The sequence below is a fragment of the Polypterus senegalus genome, chromosome 1 (assembly GCF_016835505.1).
Source record: "Polypterus senegalus isolate Bchr_013 chromosome 1, ASM1683550v1, whole genome shotgun sequence".
NCBI classification, from domain to species: domain Eukaryota; kingdom Metazoa; phylum Chordata; class Cladistia; order Polypteriformes; family Polypteridae; genus Polypterus; species Polypterus senegalus.
Window position 1 is genome coordinate 113,251,420 of NC_053154.1, and position 24,572 is coordinate 113,275,991.

Consider the following 24,572-nt stretch of genomic DNA (forward strand, 5'->3'; position numbering starts at 1 on the left):
CAGTGATAAAATGACACTAAAGGACACAAAAATAATTTTATGAGACTATCCTTTACTTAATATAGAAAGCTAAGGTACTGTTTGCGGACACGGATCTAAAAGTGCTAATGGCCAGTAGCTAACAGAGTACAGAATTGGGTGAGACAAAATGAACAAAAACTTAATAGGCAGACCTTTTTTTATTTTTTCAAATGTGAAGAAGTCACAGGTCTTTGGTTTAGAATTGAATGGGACAAATCAAATGCAGAACGGTTCCTAGTACACTTGTATATCAAAGTACAGAGCTGTTGGACAGGACCAAAAAAGTGTTGTGAAGGGTTCTGGCTATAAGTTGTACTGAAGAAGATACCTAGCTAACCACTTAGTGTTACAAAAAGATTGATCATGGAAGCGGAGTACAGTAACTTTGCATAGTGCACCTGGAACAACTCAATGCCAAAATGAGTGCAGGTAAAACAGAGAACTGTTCTTTAACATTTTAATTTTACCTTTTGCCTTCGAAAAACACCTTTTTTAAATAAGTTTGAAGTAAAATTCCATTACAACGAACTGCCAGGGACCTAAAAAATATTTTGTTGTATTGAGATTCTGTATTTGTTGCTATATTGCTTGCTTTAACTTGCGTCCAGGCGTTTGCAATCATTTCAATAGCTTCTTTTGCATTAATTTTAATCTTCTCCTGTCTACAAGTTATGCTGCCGAGAAGTTTTCTCAGCATTTCCTTGCGAAAATACACTTTCAGGGTGCGAATGATGCACAATCCCTATCGCTGAAGCACTGCTATACATTTGGGTGGGAAGAATTCAACATGAACATTATCTAAATGCAGAAGCATGTTGTGGGCAACACAGTTGTCAATCAAAAGTCGAATCATCCTTTTCTTCTTCATACTGTGAGGTTTCTGAACTCTTTTGGGATCCCCCCCACCCAATGGGAACGTCATGCTGAAGTGTGTCCCGAAGCGTGATTGCTGCATCTGTGTAAGATTTGTCCGTTGCCGGGGCAGGGCAACAGCATGCTCGCAGCGCTGCAGTGAAGCGCTACAGAAGCGAATCCTAAAAGATGGTGGTCGCACTATAAGTCCCTGTCTTGCACTCCAGAACACGAGGCTGAGTCTCAGTACTTTAGCAAAACCAGCTTTATTCAGTTGACACAGGAACAGCACGGTTATTTATTGTAGCGGGATCTGCCACTCTCCTATAAACCGAAACAGCAGTCAGACAGGGTTGTGGCCAGGTAATACTGTTCCCTGCATTTACAATGTTCCTTGAATCACCCATCAAGATCTTTTCTGTTTGCTTTGGTGAAGAGCCACAGCAGAGCTATGAGCCTGCTGTTGCCCCAGCAATGGATAAACAGTCTTCCACAGATGTAGTGATCGCACTAAGGGACGCTGTTTGGCGTGTTGTCCAGTTGTGGGTGGTCCCAAGAGAGTTTAGAAACCTCACATTTTCTTGAATGAGTGCCGCAATAATAGTAATGTTTCTTGAACGAGCATCACTGAACTTCATTAAAACTGATTTTTCAGGGTCTTCAAATGCAGTAATTCACATACATTTGCATCCTGAGATTTTTCTTCTTTTTTTGCTCGGTCTTTCAAGAAAGTTGACAGTGTCGATGGTGAAGTTCCGAATTCACTGGCAACATCTTTTTTCTTTTTTCCACAGTCGAGAGCTGCAAAAATTAAAAGTATTTTTTTTCTAGTATGAACTGTAATTGTTTTTTTTGTGTCTGCTGTTTCTATGGGAGGGTGACAATGAGTTAAATTCCAGTGGATGTTTTTGAAATGTTGACGAGCAATAAGCAAAACAGCAAAAAATAGTACGAGGAAAGTTTGAAGAATGTGCTTTGGATGATTCATTCAAACATTTCAAGGTCACTTCGTTGTAATGAAAGTATTTGCTGAATATACTTCATAGTAACGAGATTTCTATAGACTTGTGTCAAAACTGTCGGGACCATAAAAAATACTTCGATGTAATGAAAATTTTGTTGTAACGATATTCATTGTAACGGAATTTTAGCTGTATATTCGAATAGCAATGTGCGATCTGACAGCCTTATTGTTGTGCACTTAGGTTTTTAATTGAGATATCAAAATTACACTCTGCTGTGGTGTGCAGTTTCAATGGATACTGAAGAATCGGCGACTTAGTGAATTTAGTTTGAAATATGAAATTACTTTGGAGATTATAAGGTAGGATGTGAGGTGTTAAAACATGCGTCAGTATACTTTCAGATGTTTTTCTAGTATTGAATGAAGAACAAGAACTGGTCTGGACACTAAATACACAACCAACCATTCAACACTGTGGAATCATTTAGAGTAAGCAGTTGAACTAACTACAAGTATAAGCATAAAGCAAATTTCTGAAAGGGCATCCATGCTGACATGTGCAGAATCAATGTAGTTGCTTTTTATATAGATAAGTAATGTTTGTATTTATTAATGTATTTCTGTCTTACATGTAATCTACGTGAGGATTTTTTTATGTTCAGCAATTGCATACTTGGCTAGTAAACAGAATTAATGAATAATAGTGGGATCATATTAATCACTATATTGTCTTTTGTGACCCCATGCTAAATTGTCTTGCCAGGGATTCTGTTTCAAGACAGTAGGTTATATGAGGGTGAATCTAAAAGTAAAGCTAAAAAAAAAAAATCTCACTACAGTGCATTGTTCAACATTGGTGCAATCCTGCAGCAAAGCATATGTGTTCATTTAACCTTGGCTTTAACTAAACTAGCGGCTGAGTGCTGCGCTGTGCCTGTTTGAACTACCCATAAGCCATTTTGAATGTGCTGTATTTTTTGAACTACCCATAAGCCATTTTGAATGTTTTGTATTGTGTCTGCTTCTGTCCATTGTGGTTACTGTGTAATTTTCAAATTGACTTTACTTTTTGATTCACCTCTGTATCATATATTATATCCTTAAATAACAATGTACATGTACAATGTAATTGTTTCCTTTGGATAATATAACAAATCTTTAATATTTTCCAACTTAAAATAAATATAGCAGTGCACCAATGTATTTTGTCCATTTTTTTCTTCTCACTGCATTACAACTGCATTTAACAACTTTGTCTTGTCTTTTTTCTTTATCTTATGAGTAATATTGATATTTCTGCATTATGACATGGTAGGAATTGTATGAACAGTGTATGCAAGCATGAGAAGAAACTACAGGGTGAGTCAAAGTTATGTTAACACCAATGGTACTGCTGTGTATATACTTGTATACAATTTTTGTGCCAAATATGGTACGTGCTAAACATGATTGCGAACAGGTTGAGACTTTCCTGTAAATCACCTTGCACATATAAAGTATGTTTTGTCAATAAATTGTTCCTGCCATTCAAATGTTAACATAATTTTCACTCACTCTTCATAGTCTTGAGTCTGCATGTACTACTTGTACAACACATAAAACCTGTATTCGACAACATAAATTTATGTGCGCCCCCACACAATTAACTGCAAATCTGTGTATAATAAAACAATATTTTGAATTTTCAAATCTCTGTTATGGGTTGGGCAGCCTTCTTTATTATTTTACACACTAGTTAGTAGTTAAGTTTAAAGAAAGGCTAATACATTCAATTCTCATTTGCATTATGTTACATTTGTTTAAAAATCACAACTAAATGCTGTAGTCGAAATTTAACATTTTATTAAAGTGCTTGGGTGTTGTACCGTGTTAGCCATTATGAATGTAGAGAAAAGCCAAGCAAAATGACACCTTTTATTGGCTAACTAATAGGATTACAATATGCAAGCTTTCGAGGCAACTCAGGCCCCTTCTTCAGGCAAGAAAGCTTGCATCTTGTAATACTTTTAGTTAGCCAATAAACAATGTAATTTTGCTTGGCTTTTCTGTACATTTTATTAAAGAAAGAAATATCCTCTAATAGAACAATTCAGTAATCAGGCTGAAGAAAAGCTGTTCATTGTACATTTTAATTACTTCTCCGCAAAATGCCTTGGAGGGAGCATTCTTCAAAAGCAGTCTGTTACATTGTCAGAATTGAGAAACAAAGGATAGATGTTCATTTTATAAACTACTGAATTTACATACAGTGTCAATCAATGCAATGCACATTTTATTACACCCAAATGATTTATATAAAAGTCTATTATATTATATTCTGGTTGTTCTTATACCTTTTGAGATGAGCCACCACCCTTGGAATTTCTGTGCATATAACAACTATCCATTCTAGTTTATAGGACCTCCGCTGATCTTTTAGTCATCCTTCAGTACATTTTGTATATTACATCAACCTTCCTTTTGGTACATTCTTTATTTACTTGACCATATCAGCATTGTCCCTGAACCAAATCTTTATCTCGTTTCCGATATTTATTAACCCTTTATGCTATTTCTTTAAGATGAATGCTATGTTACCCTAAAATTATTCTTCCACAATGTTTCCCTTGATGGCATGTTTGTTTTTTGTTTTGTTTTTTTTTTTTATATTTACTTTAAAGGCTGGTCGATTTGGACAACTTACGTACATAAGAGTCTACCAGGGTACTCTGAGAAAAAGTGAATATATTTATAATACAAGAACTGGCAAGAAAATTAGAGTACAGCGATTGGTTCGATTGCATTCAGATCAAATGGAGGTAAGAAACTAAAAGTTAATTTTTGTTTTGGGTTGCTTAGTAAATGAACAGTATGTATGACATTGCATGAGAGAGACTCAGTCACACCTGTTTGCATCTTAAGTTATAGTTTAACTGTTTCCATCTTGAAATGTTGCATTACCTAGTTTTTTGTTTATATATTTACATTTTTAAATGATAGAAGTCAACTGTCAATCAAATGATTATGTACATTAAATTAGCATAGGTTTGGATGTTGGTGCATCTGGTGGACCTAGACATAGATGTTGAATATCTTGACATATAAGACATCTGTTTGAAGTAGCCAAAGCTACGCTACAGTAAAGAAGCTGAATAGTTGTGTAGTGACAATAACCTAGCCTTGAATATAACCTAAACAAACCAATTTTTGACTTCAGATGTTCCAGAGAGAGTTAAATCTCTGTGTTGAGAACAATACACTACATGTTATTTGAGTTACTCCAACTCTTTGTGCACAAAGCCTTCTCACTTCTATGACCGGGAGGAGGAGCTGGCTGTGAAAGAGTTTTTAGTTCCAAGCAGTATGTTTTTGGAAAAGTTCGTAGACAATAATTGCCTCTGATGCCTTAATCCCAGGCACTGTAAAGTGTATTGTATTTTTTTTAACAATCTTATAAATTGCTGTATGTTGCTTCTTTATACTGTGTGTGCATGCCTTTTTTCTTTAGCTACTTTTATGTTTTTCTATTTTGCTTCTAAGAGAACAATTGAACTTTTTAAAAAATATGCACTTTTTAACAAAAACAGACTGTTTGGCCCAACAATGCTTGTCATTTCCTCTTCAGTGTGCATTTTTAAAGCATCAGAGAATTGAGATTTGAATTTATTAAAAATGCCTACCTAAACTACTGTCCTTGGTAACTTTTACTATTTATGCATGAGGGTGATCAAAAACATTTGATCCTGGCCTGTTAATAGATTCAGAAGTAAACCTAAGCACGTTTTTATTTTTCAGTTTCTCTTTGATCACTAAAGTTGTTATAACTAGTGTTGTGAAGCTGTTGCCAAAAGCTTCCTGACTCCAGAAAACTTAAGGTACAGCTCCAACTCCTGCTTTAGTATATACTTTTATAGGAGACAGTGTAATTCTGCAGTTATTTTTTATTTTATAGTTTTGCAAATTACAATGCTTATCCTTTTTATTTAATATGAATCCTGATAAACAATGGATTTAGTTTCCAAAAGAAGATATTTATGCAACAGGAAGAGACTTTTTGAATAAATAGGTTGGTATCTAACCAGTGGTTGGCTACATAGTTAACATTAACCATTATGCTGGATTTACCACTGAAGATTTTGTAGGCAGTTTAATAGTGTCTAGTGGCATGCTTTAAAGTTCTGCATTTTTAAGTTTTAGTCTTCCTTCAGAGGTGTGCATCGTGTCTGGGATCCCATGAGACACCATGTAAAAGTTGTATAGGCAGTGTGCCTAATCAGTAGGTCCTGTTGTGGTTGACTACTGGCCAAACACTGAAATCTTACTCTGATATTATGGTATGTACAATGAATGGTTATGGAGAAATCTGTTACTGTACTTGGAATATGTATATTGTATTTATACACCAATATGCAGTATGCAAGCAAGAGCTCTGACCAACATCGTTCAAAACAGCCCCCTTTATAACATCTGTGCACTTATATGCTCAGTGTGTGCAGCGTCCAAGTGACTTTTTAATCAAATAGATTAAGATGGGGCCAATTAATTATTCTGTCCCAAACCATTACTACAGCTATAGTTACTTTAGAGCATGGAAGGCAACAGCATGACATTTTGAAAGTAATGCAGTGCCTCTCTTTAACATGAATAGTATCAGTATCACAGTTTAAGCAATTGTCATCAAATTCTTCAGCATCAGAGAATAGTGAAGCAATAATGACTACATGTATCCCTTATTTTTATATTTTTTCTGGATGTTTCTGACCTCTTTCTTGAATGGTCTTGTTTTGTCTTGATAATGTTCTAGATGGCCTTATTCTCCCCTTTGTACTCTTTATTATACAGTAATCCCTCGCACCTTTGCGGTTCACTTTTCGCGGATTCACGACTTTGCAGGTTTTTAAATATAGTAGTAGTATTTCCTAGTCTAAGAACAACAAAACAAGTTCGGTGACTAAGTGCGTTGTAACACGGGCTGTACATGGGAGGGAGATGACAAATCACAGCTTCCCCGCTTTCTAATCGGGCCCGTGATTGGTGCTTTGACTGATGCCCAGATCCCACAACATCTCCCCTTGTCTCTCTGTCATGGCCATTTCGCTTCAAGCTTTCTCGCCGACCGGTTTCTTTACACTGTACTGTGTGTGATTTTTTTTGTGGTTTCTTTGTGTTGAACTTCGCTTCAATTTTCACCCCCTGCAATGACTCCCAAACGTGCTCCTTCTTCCAAGGCTGATGCTTAGCCTAAACGCCAATGAAGAATGATGATGATCACTGAGAAGGTGAAACTTCTGGATATGTTGAAGGAAGGGAGAACGTTTGCGGCTGTGGCTGCAGATTGCCTAAGGATCTGCAAGAGCGGTCACAGGAATGGGACGACGATATGGTTCAATCGGTCCAATTATGAAACAAGGTCGACGACGTCATGACCGCCTACAAGCTGCTCTTCGACCGGAAAAAGAAGCACCGGCAGCAACTGCCGATCACAATGTTTTTGCAGCCTCGCAAAAAAGAGCCAGTTCCTATTACTACTACGGATACACCTTTGGAAACTGTGGAAGAGGTGCCCCAGGAAATGGCACCGCCGTCTGAAGAGACGTAAAATACAGTCATCGGCTGCGCAGTAAGTCATCCTCACCTTTTCATCATTTTTACTGCACAGCATATTCATCACCATCATCACGTCATATATAGGTACGTGTACTTCGCTATACAGTAACTGTAAACTTATCTACTGATTTCATATTGCTTAACAGTTGTCCCTGTTATTAATAGAGTAAAGGGTGGGTTGTAAATAGTACAGGGAGGGTTTAAAAACGTCCAAATACACGTTAAATAATTAAATAAATATGGTGTCCCTACTTCGCGGAAATTCAGTTATTGCGGCCGGCCTTGGAACCTATCTCCCCGATAAACAAGGGATTACTGTATAAACATTAAGAAATTGTTTCAAATCCCTTATTCTCATACTCTTGTCTTGTACTGAATTTCAGTACTTCCTCCTCCCTTTCTTTTTACATCTATAAACTCAGGCAATTAGACTAAACTAACAGGAAGGATAAAGAGTTATGCTTTTAATTATTATGCATCATAGTCAATATACCTATGATATAAAAGTACAGATATGAGCGTTTGCAAACCATACCATGTATCCTAGTACAGTAATCCCTCGCTATATCGCGCTTCGACTTTCGCGGCTTCACTCTATCGCGGATTTTAAATGTAAGCACATCTAAATATATATCACGGATTTTTCGCTGGTTCGTGGATTTCTGCGGACAATGGGTCTTTTAATTTATGCTACACGCTTCCTCAGTTTGTTTGCCCTGTTGTTTCATACAAGGGACGCTATTGGCAGATGGCTTAGAAGCTACCCAATCAGAGCATGTATTACATATTAACTAAAACTCCTCAATGCTATAAGATATGCATCCCACGCGGAGCTTGATTGTTTGCGCTTGTCTCTGCCTCTCTCACCCTCTCTGACATTCTCTGCCTGACGGAGGGGCTGTGAGCAGAGGTGCTGTTTGCACAGAAGCTGTTTGCCTAGTGGATACGGACGCACCTCTAAGAAATGCCGCTTTATCGCAGTGCTTCCAAAAGCACACTTATTGATTTTTTGATTGTTTGCTTTAATCTCGCTCTCTCTCTCTCTCTCTCTCTCTGACGTTCTCTGCGCCTGACGGAGGAGATGTGAGCAGAGGGGCTGTTTGCACAGAGGCTGTTTGCTTAGAAGATACTGACGCTCCTCTAAAAAATGCCGCAGGAAACTTAAAAGCACACATATTGATTTTTTTGATTGTTTGCTTTTCTTTGCGAGCGCTCGCTCTCTCTCTCAAATTCTCTGCTCCTGAAGAGAAGAAGATCCATTTGCATTCTTTTAATTGTGAGAAAGAACTGTCATCTCTGTCTTGTCATGGAGCACAGTTTAAACTTTTGACTAAAGGGTGTTATTTCATGTCTAGAGGGCTCTAATAATGTTAACAGTGTGGGAGAGTTTATAAGGGCTTAAATATATAAAAATAACTATACAAACATATGGTTCCTACTTCGCGGATTTTCATCTTGCGTTCCAGAACCCCCCCGCGATCGAGGAGGGATTACTGTAGTGCTAAATGTGTAGTTTCAGGTGGCACATAAACCTGCAGTTACACTTAATACTTTCTGGTAAGCTCTCTTCAGGTCATCATCTGGTTATTCATCTTCAGGATGAAAAATGACAGAGAGACTGCATGCCTTTGCAAATCTGCCCTTATTGTGGCTTTGCAGTAGCTGCTGCTGGACACACATCTTGCACCCTTCCTGGGCCTTTCACTAATGAAATACAGTATCTTTGGCATAACACACCCCTGCAAGTTCAATTTTGTTCTAGTATTGTCAATATTTTTAAACAAACAAGAAATCGCTAATCAATTGTAAACTGTCCTTTCAAACCTGCTTCTCTCTTAGAGCCATAAATGTCGCTTCCTGAGGAATGGCTCATAGAATGTAGTGTCGCTTACACTCCAGGCTAACCTTGTTGTCGGTCTATTTATGGCCTTTCAACTCATGACACATGTATTTCCTTAGGCTTTCCAGCCTGGCAGTAAATTCCAGCTTTAGAATTTCAGTTAGGACTACCTGCAGATCTTTTTTGATAAATTGACTGGATTAAAAAGTAAAATAAAAGTATAAAGCTAATTTTTCAATTAAAGACACAGACAATATACTTAACCTATATAAGCAAGATATTAATTTTTTTTACATTCCACCACACTTCTTGATGGATCAAATCAAAATTTATTCATAAAGCACAATTTTAAAACACCAATGTGCTGTACAATAAAATAAAAAAATCAGTAAAACAAAGTGCAAAAATTACATAAATACTAAAACATATAAGTTAAAAGAACCGATTAAAAGATAAACAATTTCCATAACTTAGGTGCTAGAACTGCAAAGGCACGATCACCCCTTGTCTTCATCTCAGACTTTGGCACAACTAACAATTGCTGTTGAGAGGAACGTAAAGAGTGGACTGGTGTGTATGGAATCAGCAACTCGGTAGATAGGATGGGGCAACACCATTTAATGACTTATAAACCAAAAGTAAGATTTTAAAATGAATCCTAAATTTAACTGGGAGCCAATGAAGAGAGGCCAGAATTGGAGTAATGGACACAACTTTCTGAGACCCAGTAAGAAAATGAGCAGCAGCATTCTGAACCATCTGCAGCCGAGAAAGATGAGCTTTACTGATTCCAGAATAAAGTGAATTACAATAATCGAGGCGCGATACAATAAAAGCATGGCATACCTTCTTCAAATCAGAGTGCCCCAAGAAACGGTTTGACTCTAGTAAGCAGTCTAAGCTGAAAAAAGCAGCTCTTAACAATGGACGAAATCTGTTTATTAAAATAAAGATCAGAATCAAAGATAACCACAAGATTTTTGACATGGGGTTTGCAAAACCCAGCTAATGAGCCGAGCTGATCCCTGATAGCCCCATCTGAAGCCATTGGTCCAAATAAAACAACTTCAGTCTTACTGTGATTGAGATTCAAAATATTTACGGCCATCCAATGGTTGACCTCATCATAACATTCGTGTAGCAACTTTAAGGACTCCTTAGTCATAGGTAAATAAATCTAGGTATCATCGGCGTAGAAATGAAATGAAATACCATATTTGCAAAATATGGACCCAAGGGGTAGCAAATACAAGGAAAATAACAAAGGGCCCAAAATAAAGCCTCGTGGAACACCATATTTCAGATGAGCAGAGGAAAGTACAGACTTGTTACCAACAGAAAAGGTCCTATTTGTGAAATAAAATTGAAACCAATCTAGTGCACCCCCTCGGATCCTTAACCACTTGTTGAGCCTTGACAACAATATGTTGTGATCGATGGTATCAAAGGCTGCAGTTAAATCCAAAAGCGCTAAGACTGTCGAAACCCCAGAGTTAACTGAAAGTAAAATATCGTTAACAACCTTGAGTAAAGCCGTTTCAAATGCTGTGATAAGTTCTAAAACCTGACTGAAAAATTTCATGACCACCATTAAAATCCAAAAAACTCTGAAGTTGCTGCAAAGCAACTTTCTCAAGTATTTTAGATAAAAAGGGTAGTTGAGAAAGTGGTCTGAAATTATTTAAGTCCTCCTTACTAAGGTTAGGTTTTTTTTCAATAAGAGCTTTACCATTGCATGTTTAAAATAGGCAGGCACAATTCCAGTGGTAAGAGATAAATTAATAATATGTAATATATGTGGAGCGAGTTTATTTAGTGATGTTTTCCATAAGCGTATTGGAATAATATCAGAAGGGCAAAAAGTAACCTTTAGTCCATTTATAATGTCTATAAACGTAGAAAGAGAACACTGGTTGACACTGGTCTAGCACAGCATTACAGACAGGAGGACAGGGAGCATCGTAAGGGGATGATACTAGACAGGCTCGTATTATATCAATCTTTTCAATAAAAAACCTGAGAAACTGTTCACAGGTGTCCAGAGACAAGTCATGACAGCTGGAAATGTGGGTTTAAAGCAGAGTCCACTGCATAAAATAATGACCTTGGATTATTAAAATTGGTAGACACCAAGTTCGAAAATTAATGTTTTAGCCTGCACGACAGCTTTTTGAAAGCTGAGAAGACTAGATCTAAACATCCCAAAAGATATCTGCAATTTGTCCTTCCATTTATACTCAGCCTGCCTACACGAGCGCCGCAATGATTTAACGTCACTGAATGACTGAAGGTGCACACTTGGATTTAGCACAACAATCTCTTAAAGGAGCAACAGTTTCCAGGGTAGTTAAACAGATAGAATTAAACATGGAAACAATGACATCAACATCTTCGTCAGTGTCAACACTGAAAGTGATGCAAAATTATTCACAGCCTCATCATTTAACAATCGAGCACAACGTCTCTGTAAGATGGCATGAGCAGGCAAGGCATTCGGAGCTAGAGACGCATCAAATAAAACAGGATAGTGGTCAGAAAAAGAGACACCTTGTATTTCTATATTCCTTAACTCAATACCATGGATTAATACAAGGTCCAGGGTGTGTCCCTGTTCATGTGTGGGTGCATTAACAAGCTGTTTAAAATTAAATGAATCAATAAGAGCCAAAATATCATTTACCATTGGCTTGCCAGGGCAGCAGACATGAATATTTAAATCCCCAACAATCAAACATTTATCATAATTTGAAATAAATGAAATTTAAAAATTCAGAAAATTCTAAAATAAAATCCTATTTACCTTCGGTGGTTTGTACACAACTGTAAAAACAAGTGATTCACCATTAATTTCATAAAGTTGAGCTTCAAAACTTGAGTATAGCTCCACATCTAGGTTTTTACAAATAAAACCATTTTTAAAAATAGTAACAAGACCTCCTACTCGGCCGGTAATCCTGGGTGAATTCAAGAAATTACAACTTGGGGGTACCATCTCAGTAAATGCACTGAAGTCGGCTCCATGAATTCAGGTTTCCGTAATGAACAAAAGTTTTATTTATCACAGACCTGGTGTTGATCAGTGCTATCTTACAGGGGGGTAATTCTTTCGCCAGTAAAGTATATGGAAGAATTACCCCCCTTGTCAAATGATGGACCCTTTCCTTGCTAAATGTGTGGCTTCCCCTGAAGCATCTAGCCTCAGCTAGTCTTTCAGTATTCAGTATAGCTTGCAGATCGCTGCCTTTCCTCCCAACCTGCGTGGAGCTGCCCAACGACTACTACAGTTCTTTTCTTACACACCCCATAATAGGAACTGACTGATTTATAACATCGTAATCAGATTTTAAAATTTATTTGCAGAGATGCCCCAAAAACATTGATTTTTCAAGGGATTAAAATTATTAATTGGTGTATGCTCCTTGCATGCGGGATAATTTTGCTGTCATGTGGGAAATTTGTGGAAGTCAGCATTGTTGTTAAATACATTATGACAAGTTGTCTGTAACCTTCAATAAAATGTTATTGCTTTAAATGTAAACTCTTCTTCCAGGTTCATAGTGGTGGTTATAACATGAACAAAGCATTTCTAGTTACTGCTTAATTAAAACATTGTGTCTTGCTTATGCAACCAGTCTTATGTAGCTGGACTGATGTTATCATCACTGGTGTAGCATTTCTCTCAGAGGAAGCCCTTCAGATTAAGGAACAAGGTGTAATCGCACAAAGCCAGGTTGAGGGAAATAGGGCATTGTTTTAAAGCAGAAGAGTGGTGGTTGAGAGAGCTTTCCATGCCATTTTTCTGTGTAACTTCCAAATTTGCAAAATTTCCAAAAGACAGTCAATTAGGTGAGCTAAATGAAAACTTTGACAAAAAAAATCAATGCATATGAATCTGGACCAGAATTTAGATTTAGAAGGAAATGTGACAAATTATGTCATATAAATATTCATATTTATGTAAGAATAGTTCCTTCAGTTTTTCCTCATAACCTTGTCCTCTGCAAGGTAGACATTCAAGATAACCGCATCACTCTGTGACCAGAATCGACGAAACACTGTGTTGTTTGTCAGTAGAGCCTGGTCCATTCTGGTCTCCCAGTGATGCAGTTATCTCTTATATTTTACTGCTTTGCAGATGATAAAGTTATTAGGATAGACTGAAGCAACCATTCCCACCTAAGACAGATTGTCCATAATATCACAATCAGAAAAAAACAATGGGTTTCATAGGAGAGTAGCAAACAGAACTGCTGCCAATCATATTTCCAGGAAGTGCTTAGGTGAATGTTCTATAGCGAGAAAAGGCAAAAATGTCACTTTCAAAGACATGTTATGTATAATGTAATGCAAACAAGGCATTCCATACTAAAAATGTCATACCAACAGTCTTCTCATGGTTGTAATATTAGGATAGTATGGGGATGCTTTGCTCGATGACTTGTAATGGAATGAACGGTGAATTGTGCTTTTTATGACAGTATTTTAAGGAGAATGCCTGGTCAACTGTCTGTGAATGAAAGTTATAGTGTAGTTTGGTCATGTAGTAAGAAAATGTTCCAAAACATAAAATCACATGTAATGATGGCAAGCAACCGAATTTTAGGCATACTTAAAGTCCAGATCTAAACCCACAGAGATTTAATGGCACGATCTGAAGCAAGCAGTTCATGTTTGAAGCATTTTATTAATCAAATAAAAGACCTAAGTTTAAAAAGAAAAAAGGCTATTTGTTCACTCAAACACCTTTAGTCTAATATTAGATTTACAGTAAGCCGGAAGATTTCATAAAAATAGAGGAAATCAGGAATAGGGCAATATTTTACTTATTAACCATAACCTATGTAATGTTATCCTTCACAATTATTTTTGAATGTGATGTTTTCCCATAACACCTTGGTACAGATTGCAAATACTTGAACATTGTCAAAAGACTACTCCAGCTAGCAGAGCATTGCTGATTAGCCTTTGGTGATAAATCTCATTATTCTTTGAGTTGTAGTAAAGGATAATATCAGTTTTTTTGACAGGAAAATTTTATTAACAGGCTTTGTGGTTTGAAGAACTATACAAATAGCATATGAGAGCACTTTGTAGTGATTATCATTATGGATGACATGATCTTGAAACTGTATGGCCATAGGATGTTCTGACTTGTTGTCATCACCTTCAGGGGCACCAGTCAAAAACAGGGATTTTCATCATAGTAATATATGATTGTAAACTATTGAAATCAATAAGATCTTCAATCCGAGTCAAGTCATGGGACCTGCCAATCCATTCAGCAGTTGTACTGTTTTGAACACATACTGGATAGTATTGGAAGATGCCAGGGTTCTGCTTCTTACTTAGCCACAGATACATCTAACTGGGTTGAAGTTACATCTTTCATGCAATAAAACCTTGAACCCCCTGTGTATTTGTCTTACATATATGAACATCATTACCTGATACAAATTTGATGGAAATTAGGTAATACTCGTAATTCTAAAATTAACATGGCCTCCCTCCGTTGTATTTTGTTGATAAGCGTCTCACTGTTATCTGAAATGCTTGTAAAATGAAGATATATAATAATGTTCCTCATTATAATGAAAAGCTTTTGTTCTATTTTTAGAAAACTGCCATTTTATTGAAAAACATTGTTCTATTTCTAAACTCATATTGAGTTGTCCTGTAACACATCAGATATGTGTTTCCTTGTCTTGTCTCATAATTGCTTCCTTTACTGCCCTTTAGTTATTCTCATCAGCTCACTCACCTTTTATGTAGTGCATACTTGAACAATAAGTTTAATATTTTAGCAATAGTAATTCCTTCTGTCTCTTTTGTTCACATGGCTTAGTATTTCCTTAATCTTTCACCTGGAATGTTACTGGTCACTTCACTGCTGAAATTTCTTTTTTATAATGTTCTCTTACTTTTTGGCATTTCTAATATCCTTTTTATTATTGATGTTGTTTGATGAAGACATTTTCACTTTGTCATTATGGCTTTTTGAATGTATCAATTTAAAATTAAATCTACAGTACAATTAAAGTGTGCAGAAAGTGAAGAGGTTAGAATACTTTCTGAACCAACTGTATACAGTACATAAATGTTGCTATTGTTATTTTTAATAATTCACTCGCTTTTATAGTTTCACTCTTACGCAAAAAGTACTTACATGAGCACTCTGTACTAGTGATTAGTATCACAAGAAACAAACAGCTATGTCAAAAGGTTTTTTCTTTTTTTTGGTAATACATTTAAATAAAATTGTAATAAAACATTTTCATTCATGTCTAGATTGGCAGCATTTTAAATTTCTCTGTGTTCTTTAGTTTACATTTGTTTAATTTACAAGCACAAAGTGAAGAAGTCTGAATACATTCTGCATTCTATGTATGTATGTACAGTGGTGTGAAAAACTATTTGCCCCCTTCCTGATTTCTTATTCTTTTCCATGTTTGTCACACAAAATGTTTCTGATCATCAAGCACATTTAACCATTAGTCAAATATAACACAAGTAAACACAAAATGCAGTTTTTAAATGATGGTTTTTATTATTTAGGGAGAAAAAATCCAAACCTACATGGCCCTGTGTGAAAAAGTAATTGCCCCTTGTTAAAAATAACCTGACTGTGGTGTATCACACCTGAGTTCAATTTCCGTAGCCACCCCCAGGCCTGATTACTGCCACACCTGTTTCAATCAAGAAATCACTTAAATAGGAGCTGCCTGACACAGAGAAGTAGACCAAAAGCACCTCAAAAGCTAGACATCATGCCAAGATCCAGAGAAATTCAGGAACAAATGAGATTAGAAGTAATTGAGATCTATCAGTCTGGTAAAGGTTATAAAGCCATTTCAAAAGCTTTGGGACTCCTGCGAACCACAGTGAGAGCCATTATCCACAAATGGCAAAAACATGGAACAGTGGTGAACCTTCCCAGGAGTGGCCGGCCGACCAAAATTATCCCAAGAGCGCAGAGACGACTCATCCGAGAGATCACAAAAGACCCCAGGACAACGTCTAAAGAACTGCAGGCCTCACTTGCCTCAATTAAGGTCAGTGTTCACGACTCCACCATAAGAAAGAGACTGGGCAAAAACGGCCTGCATGTCAGATTTCCAAGATGCAAACCACTGTTAAGCAAAAAGAACATTAGGGCTCGTCTCAATTTTTCTAAGAAACATCTCAATGATTGCCAAGACTTTTGGGAAAATACCTTGTGGACTGATGAGACAAAAGTTGAACTTTTTGGAAGGCAAATGTCCCGTTACATCTGGCGTAAAAGGAACACAGCATTTCAGAAAAAGAACATCATACCAACAGTAAAATATGGTGGTGGTAGTATGATGGTCTGGGGTTGTTTTGTTGCTTCAGGACCTGGAAGGCTTGCTGTGATAGATAGAACCATGAATTCTACTGTCTACCAAAAAATCCTGAAGGAGAATGTCTGGCCATCTGTTCGTCAACTCAAGCTGAAACGATCTTGGGTGCTGCAACAGGACAATGACCCAAAACACACAAGCAAATCCACCTCTGAATGGCTGAAGAAAAACAAAATGAAGACTTTGGAGTGGCCTAGTCAAAGTCCTGACCTGAATCCAATTGAGATGCTATGTCATGACCTTAAAAAGGCGGTTCATGCTAGAAAACCCTCAAATAAAGCTGAATTACAACAATTCTGCAAAGATGAGTGGGCCAAAATTCCTCCAGAGCTCTGTAAAAGACTCATTGCAAGTTATCGCAAACGCTTGATTGCAGTTATTGCTGCTAAGGGTGGCCCAACCAGTTATTAGGTTCACGGGGCAATTACTTTTTCACACAGGGCCATGTAGGTTTGGATTTTTTTCTCCCTAAATAATAAAAACCATCATTTAAAAACTGCATTTTGTTTTTACTTGTGTTATATTTATATATTTATTTAACCATATTTTTATAATATGGTTAAATGTGTTTGATGATCAGAAACATTTTGTGTGACAAACATGCAAAAGAATAAGAAATCAGGAAGGGGGCAAATAGTTTTTCACACCACTGTATGTACACACATACTGTGTATATATAGTGAGATTTTTGAGACCCTAAAAAAACCCACAACTGCGCTGTACGCTGAAACTTTGTTAACACAGGCAGGGATAGCTTGTCTGTTGCTGGTGCAACTGAAAGTTCACAGGCTCACTGAGTAACTAACGTGTCTGTTGCCCGATGATTGAACAGGCAACATTTTAAAACTGGCTGCTGACTTGGCCAGGTGTGCACCGTCTGTGTTTTTTTTTTTTTTTTTTTTAACTTGTGCTGGAAGTTTATCTACTCTTTTAATCTGAGAAGGGAGGGAATACAGGAGGACATCAGCATCTTTGCATGCGGGCCGGGTTTTTGTGTGTGGTGGAGAAACGGCTCCTGTTTGGATAACTAAGACAACAATAAAGCTTATTTTGCCTGTTTGTAGAATAGGACATTGCTAAGAGCTACAGATGAGACCCACACAACAACATTGTAGTAAGCGCAACATGCTTTACAGAGACACCACAAATAATAATAATAAAAAAATTAAAAATATGTTAATATAAATATATCCAAGTGTGTGTGGCTTATAAGCATTTAAATTAATTTTCATGGATGCTCTTATGGCTCGATGGCTCATTGTTCTCTTGAGGATCAAGAGGAATACTGGTCAGTTTTTTATGTAGACCAAGACAAGGTGAGTAGAGGAATGAAGTAAAAGAACAGGCAAGAGGCTGGTAGGTAGAAGGTGGACTTTTTATTATTTTGGAGGTGTCCAACTAGCAGTGACAGTGTATTGTTTATATTGCCACTTTCAGAATAAAAAGCCAGCTGGCACCTACTGTGATTGTGTGGACCCTGATTAGATACTTTTGCAATCTGTTTACTTTATTCCGCTTTACAGATACAGCTATATTTTATTAAAAGTGCCTTGGATATTTTTAATTATACCCTTCCAGTAACGGTGCACTGCATGATAACGTGCAGTGAATACACTTGACTTGAGCATTCATAGTTTTCATCCTCTTTCTCTGTACGTTTAGCATTCATCTGCTCAGAGGTTGACGCTCTTGCTGCTTCCTGAGCAGCTCTTCTTTTCTCCACCCTAGTGGCCTGCTTCTTCTCTTCTTTCGTCGGCATTTTTTCACATTAAAACTGATTAAGTCAGTGTTTTTGTTGCAATTACTTAGTACGTTTTGTTTAATTTTTCACTTAAGCTGGCACTTAAGTCAACAATCTGCCTCAAAAATGATTTAAGATATGAAGAGGTAGGGGAAGTGACGGCGAAGGTGGTAGGGATGAGTGCTGCATGCCCGGCGTCCGCATGTGCCACACGCCCAGCCTGCTGGCTGCTGCCAAGAGTTGATTCTACAGTAAATAAAAATAAAAAGAGGGATAACCATGTAGGTCAATCATCACCCCGAAAGCGGATAGTAGACTTCACGCAGTATATGTGTACTAAATTTCAGGTCAATAGTTCAAACAGTTTGCGAGCTACAGGTGATTTAAAATCTTGGACAGACAAACGAACAGCCACGGTAGCGTATTATATATTAAGATAGTTTTATCATTATATGTCAAACCAGCAGCCAAATACGACTAGTGATTCTCCTGCTGATCTACATGGGCTGATTTTCACTACAAAAGACTCTATTGATGAACAGTAAACTGACCAATCACAAAAAAAACAATTTTTCAGCATCTTCTTTTTCCAAGCTATACAGTAGTTTAGTTGTAGTGATCCTTTACAGAGAGCAACAAGGTAGGCTTTACCAGAGAGAGGGATGATTAGGATATTAGCCTTTACATTAAAGAAAATGGAGTAATAAACTGAAAAAAGGAATCTGAGGAGTCATCCTGTGCAATTAGGCGAACACCAAGAAAAGCTACTTTAATTAATTGAAACCTTTTTTATTTCATCCTTTAATTAAAATGAACACTGCTTTTCAGAGTTTGGATGGTGAGTGAGCTTGTGTTAAGCAAAGGCGCTTACATTTTCAATTAGAAAATGAAAAAATAAGAGTTTGAAATTGCTGCTTAGTAAACAAGAGACTTGTTAGCTTAACTTCAAAATTACTCTGTTTTACTTGTAAACACTTTAAGCATGTTAGCGTGTATCTTCTTAATAAACATCTTACAAATATTTAATAGATTTGTTGGTTTTTTTTTTTTTTTAAGGTTTGTACTGTGTTTATTATTTAATTGTCTCTTAACAAAACTGATACTGTATGACACAAGTACTGCATAATTAAAATTGAATAAGTACACCTCAAAAATCAGAAATGTCTAGCTGGTACACTGGGGAAATACAACTATATATAGTAAATGTTTATTTTAACAGATAAAAAAACTGTAGTGCAATTGATAAAAATGATTAAAACCTAAAAGTGCATGTATATTTACATTTAAGCAGTGTTTAACTGCCAGTATCAATTATTTGAATCGGTGTGTGAGAAAATGTATATTTTTTGTTAGACATATAGTGAAAGCTACTTTTTAAATGAAGCTTTGCCTCGATAAATACATTACAGAAGAAATTAAACAATACTGCAGCTTGGGATTATGAGGAAGAATCTTCTATACACATTTTATTACTTTAAAAAGTATGTATTTTAAGTAAATTTAATTTATTTTAGTATTTTTTTGGTCACTGAACAATATGCCTACAGGTAACACCTGTGGTCTGTAGTTTAATTATTAAAATACCCAAGTTACAAGTCTAATATAGGACATATATAATCTCTACATCTGGCTATACAAGAGCTTAGTGTAAAAAGTTTCTTTAAAGATATAAAGAAAGGAAAAAACAATCAAAATTGGCTGATCCAGTAACATGATATCAACTTTAAAAAAACATCCTTATGTAAGAGAGGCTAATTTTGGTACATGGTGTGTTGGCTGACACTGATAAGGCTCTTTAAAATGGAGATTTGAAATAGTTGTAAAAAATGGAAAATCAGAATTATGAGTTATTTTCTATTTGCTTTAATGAGAAAGTATTAGCATTAAACAATTATGGACCTCAAGTTTAAGAGTGCATGGGACAGAATCAGACGCATAATCATACTTTTAAGGCATCATAGTAGCAATTAGAAAAATGTAGTCTGGCTTTTTTTTACTCAGGCTAACCATTCAAAATTATGAAAAGGCTGATTGTGGAAGTGAAGTGCAAAAACAAATCAGTAAAATAGTGCAGTATTGAATAGCATGTCAGTAATACAAGGCCAGAATTATTGCAAGTAAAACAAACAACCATTCTTTTGCAATCGATTGTCAGCTTTTGCCTTCAAGTAAGACCTTTTTTTAAAAATAAATAATTATATTTGAATAGTGGTGCGCACTCTGACAGCCCTAATATTAAAGCATACACAGTGTATATATAGACACACATGGATTATGATAAGTTTTTATAGTTAAATTTGATTTTACAATTATTTAATTTTATATTCTAGGATGTCGATGAAGTTTATTCTGGTGATATTTGCGCCTTGTTTGGAATTGATTGTGCCAGTGGAGACACATTTACTGCACGAGCAACTTCCAGTTTATCTATGGTTAGTAGAATTGTTTTGATTGCATTTACTTTTTTTTGTTTTGTTTTAATTATGCAGATACTCATTGGTAGATAGGCATATGTAACCTACTCAGTATCTATTAAATATCAGTGTTTTTATTTCTTTTGTAGGAATCCATTCATGTTCCTGATCCAGTAATATCAGTCTCTATGAAGCCCTTGAACAATGTGAGTATCCTATTCCTCAAAACACAAAGGTACCAATAATCAATATTGAAGTTGCCACATTGGATAAATAAAAAGTTCTGCACGGAATGGAGGGGGAATAATAATGAAAGGACAAGTTAATTGGGTATTATCTTAAATATATATTTTTGACTTATACTGTAATTGTTTTAGAGATATTCATAATTTTACAGTTTGTATTTGATATATATTGCCAAGCGCAACATCATGTTGATTAAAATGTAAAAAATCTAGCAGAGAAAGGGACATTTTTTTATTTTTATCTTTAATGCGCAACACTCTTTTGAGGTATTGAATTGATTAAATTAATTCCTGAATACTAAATTGTATAATAAATTTAATATCATATTTTTTTGTGTTTAGAATGACCTTGACAAATTTTCCAAGGGATTAAATCGTTTCACAAGAGAAGACCCTACTTTTAGAATACATTATGACCCTGAAAGTAAAGAAACAGTTGTCTCAGGAATGGGAGAACTGCATCTAGAAATTTATGCACAGGTAAGTTATGTAAATGCTTACTGGAAGTATTTATTTTATGAAAAAAGCATCAAATTATCATTTAATGATGAATAATCTACATGGCAGGACATTTTAAGGAGTAGTTGCTAGACTGCCAAAGTACCAGCAGTTTTTGGGGAAAAAAAACTTTTTGGGATTTTAGAATGCACAATCTATACAAATAAAATGAAATTTTTTATTTTAAAATGTGTAAAAATACAGAATTACTGTAATTTAATACGTCTTGATACAAGTATTTATTTGTAGCAAAAAATGCAGGATTATATCTAAACAAGTATTTTTAGAAGGGCTAAATTTGTGACATGTTTTGAACTGCTGTGTGGCCTAGGAAATAAAGTGTATAGCGTAGTGCTAGGCGGTATACCGGTTCATACCAAAAAACGTTTTTTATTTTTGTTATGATATGGATTTTTCTTATACCGCAACACCGGTTTAAATTGCCTAAACAATGTTTGGAACGTGGCGCAGCGGGAAAATGTTTAAGGGGGAACCTTTTTCACTGCTGCAACAGAGTAGGGGTTAGTGGAGGTATTGAGCGGAGAAAATAGACAGAGAACATTCCGTAACTGAAGCTGTAGCAGATGATAAAGATGAACATGATGACACAGAAGAACTTTTGCCGAAAAAAGGAGCCGTGTCTGTTGTCTGGAGATACTTTGGTTTTAAAAGGTCTGATGTGGACCATTTATGTTCAAATGTGTGAATACTGTTTCTATACTACTGGGTAATACTGCAAGCCAAGTTGTAATTGTTTTATTTGTTTTCAATACAGTGTAATGTACCTGGGTACTGTGTAATAGTGTGAGGACATGTTGACTTTAATCTCGACGCTTATGACTAGAATAAAGTCGACATGCTCACTTTATTCTTGTAATTTGTCATTAAAATAGAACATCATAAACTAAATTTAATCTGTAAATGAATATTTAATTTACTAGAGTTTCTCAAACCCCATCATAAGTTATGTAGCACATTAAATGCTTTGTGTTGTTTTCCCCGAGCCATGTTAATCGCTACGTGCTTCTTAAACTGACTCCCTCTTGCACTAAGAGAAGGCACAGGCAGCGATCACCACACAGAATACATTAATTTCATGATATTCCTGCTCCCTGAACATTTAGAATGCTAATATAAATTCTTGATATAATTTTCATGATGAAATGCATTAAAGCATGTATTAATCATGTGGGGGCACGGTGGCGTGGAGGTTGCACTGCTGCCTCGCATTAAGGGGGTCCCGGGTGTTCCCTGCCTTGAATTTGCATGTTTTTCTGCTGGGTTTACTCGGCGTGCTTCAGTTTCTTTTCAAAGTCATTTAGGATGTGGGGTTTTGTTCAGCTATATTGACCCTGCTAGTGTATGTGTTGCTCGTATTCACCCTGTGATGTACTGACGCCTTGTTCAGGATTTGCTCCTGTCTTGCACACAATGCTTGCTGGGATTAGCACAATCCTGAATGGATGGCATATTTAAACATGTATAACTAAGATTTTTTTCAAGTTCTGAACACTCCATAGTCTAATTTTGTAACTAGTTTTAATTTCACAAAGACATTTATCGTGTGGTGATTGGCTATGTGGAGAAAGAAAAAGGAAGGATAGGAACTGGGGGTTTGGTACGTCAGATAGAGACAGCATGCATGTTCGTCATGAACCCAACATTTACACAGTATTTAATTTAAACCTGTGCGATACCCATTCATACACCCAGTTTTTTGAAGCCTCGTCACACCTGCCATAAAGTTCACTACACTGAACGTACACCTGGGGACCCCTTACTGCGAGGGAGCAGCACTACCGCCTCGCTACTGTGCATGTTTAATACATGCTTTAATGAATTTCATCATGAAAATGATATCAAGTATTTATCTTAGCATTCTAAATTTTCAGAGAGCAGGGATATCATGAAGTGAATGTATTCTGTGCGGTGATCCCTGCCTGCGCCTCCTTCTAGTGCGGAGGTAGTCCGTTTAAGAAGCGCGTAACAATTAACAAATGGGTCAGGAAACACAACACAAAGCATTTAATGTGCAACATTAACTTTTGACGGGGTTTGAGAAAATGTAGTAAATTAAACATTGATTTTAGGATGAAGTTTAGTTTATGATTTTCTACTTTATTAACAAAATAAACTGTGAGAATAAAGTGGAAATGGTGTCTTTAATCTCAACATAAGCGTCAAGATTAAAGTGGAAATGTCGAGAATAAAGTCAACATATCGACTTTATTCTCAACATACAGTTTTTTTTGTTTTTTTTTACTGTGGCCGTAAAACGCTTTTGTGGGTGTATACCACAAATAACATTATAAATGCAAATTGCAGTTTTATTATTTATGTATATAGCTTAGCTTGAAGCAAGGTCCATGTTAATGCAATTTGCTTTAATGATGGTTCAGTTGGTAAAGATGTCATCACCAAGTTGCACTTATTTTATTTTTATTTGGTGAATACTTTGTAATGCACCTGGGCTTGAAGTCTTGAAGTAATAGTATTATTACTGGAAGTTGCATGTTTGTTTTATTGTTATTATTTATTAGTTTAAATATTATCCAGTTTAATGATGGTAAAGTTGTTTAAAAAGTCACTTTATTGTGTCTGTGGACAGAGATTGTTAACATTAACAGAAAGTGTAGTTGGTTTACAAAAACTATTCTCTATTTATGGCTTTTCTAAGACATATTCAGTGCAATACAACATTTGACAAGCACCTCTGGATATTTTACTAAGTCTAAATGCCTCTTTGGATAGTTGAAAATATGTTGTCAAAATTTTAAGTTGTTTGCAAAATTTGTTCTATATTTTGACTGCATCTGTCATGCAATGTGATTCCTTCTCTTAGTGCCACCCCCTTGAAAACTTTATGGGGCCATGCAAACCTGTATTAATACTTGTGTGCACATTAAAATGTTTTTTTGTACAATGTTCAATTCTCATGACAGTGGAATAGGTTATTCTTAGCCAGTCCAATGCAGTAATTGCAGTGGAAAATGTGGTTAACATCCACTCATTCATGGGAAAAAAACACCGTTGAA

General features: G+C 36.1%; 1 protein-coding gene across 1 annotated transcript in view; it reads left to right on the top strand.

Moving 5' to 3' along the window:
* The window catches only part of gfm1 (G elongation factor, mitochondrial 1), a 72,832-nt gene that overhangs the window by 32,591 nt on the left and 15,669 nt on the right, over window positions 1-24,572 (top strand). The window contains exons 9-12 of the mRNA XM_039756350.1: window positions 4,498-4,635; window positions 20,711-20,812; window positions 20,944-21,000; window positions 21,382-21,519. Coding sequence (XP_039612284.1) covers window positions 4,498-4,635; window positions 20,711-20,812; window positions 20,944-21,000; window positions 21,382-21,519 — 435 coding nt within the window. The remainder of the gene's footprint in view (window positions 1-4,497; window positions 4,636-20,710; window positions 20,813-20,943; window positions 21,001-21,381; window positions 21,520-24,572) is intronic.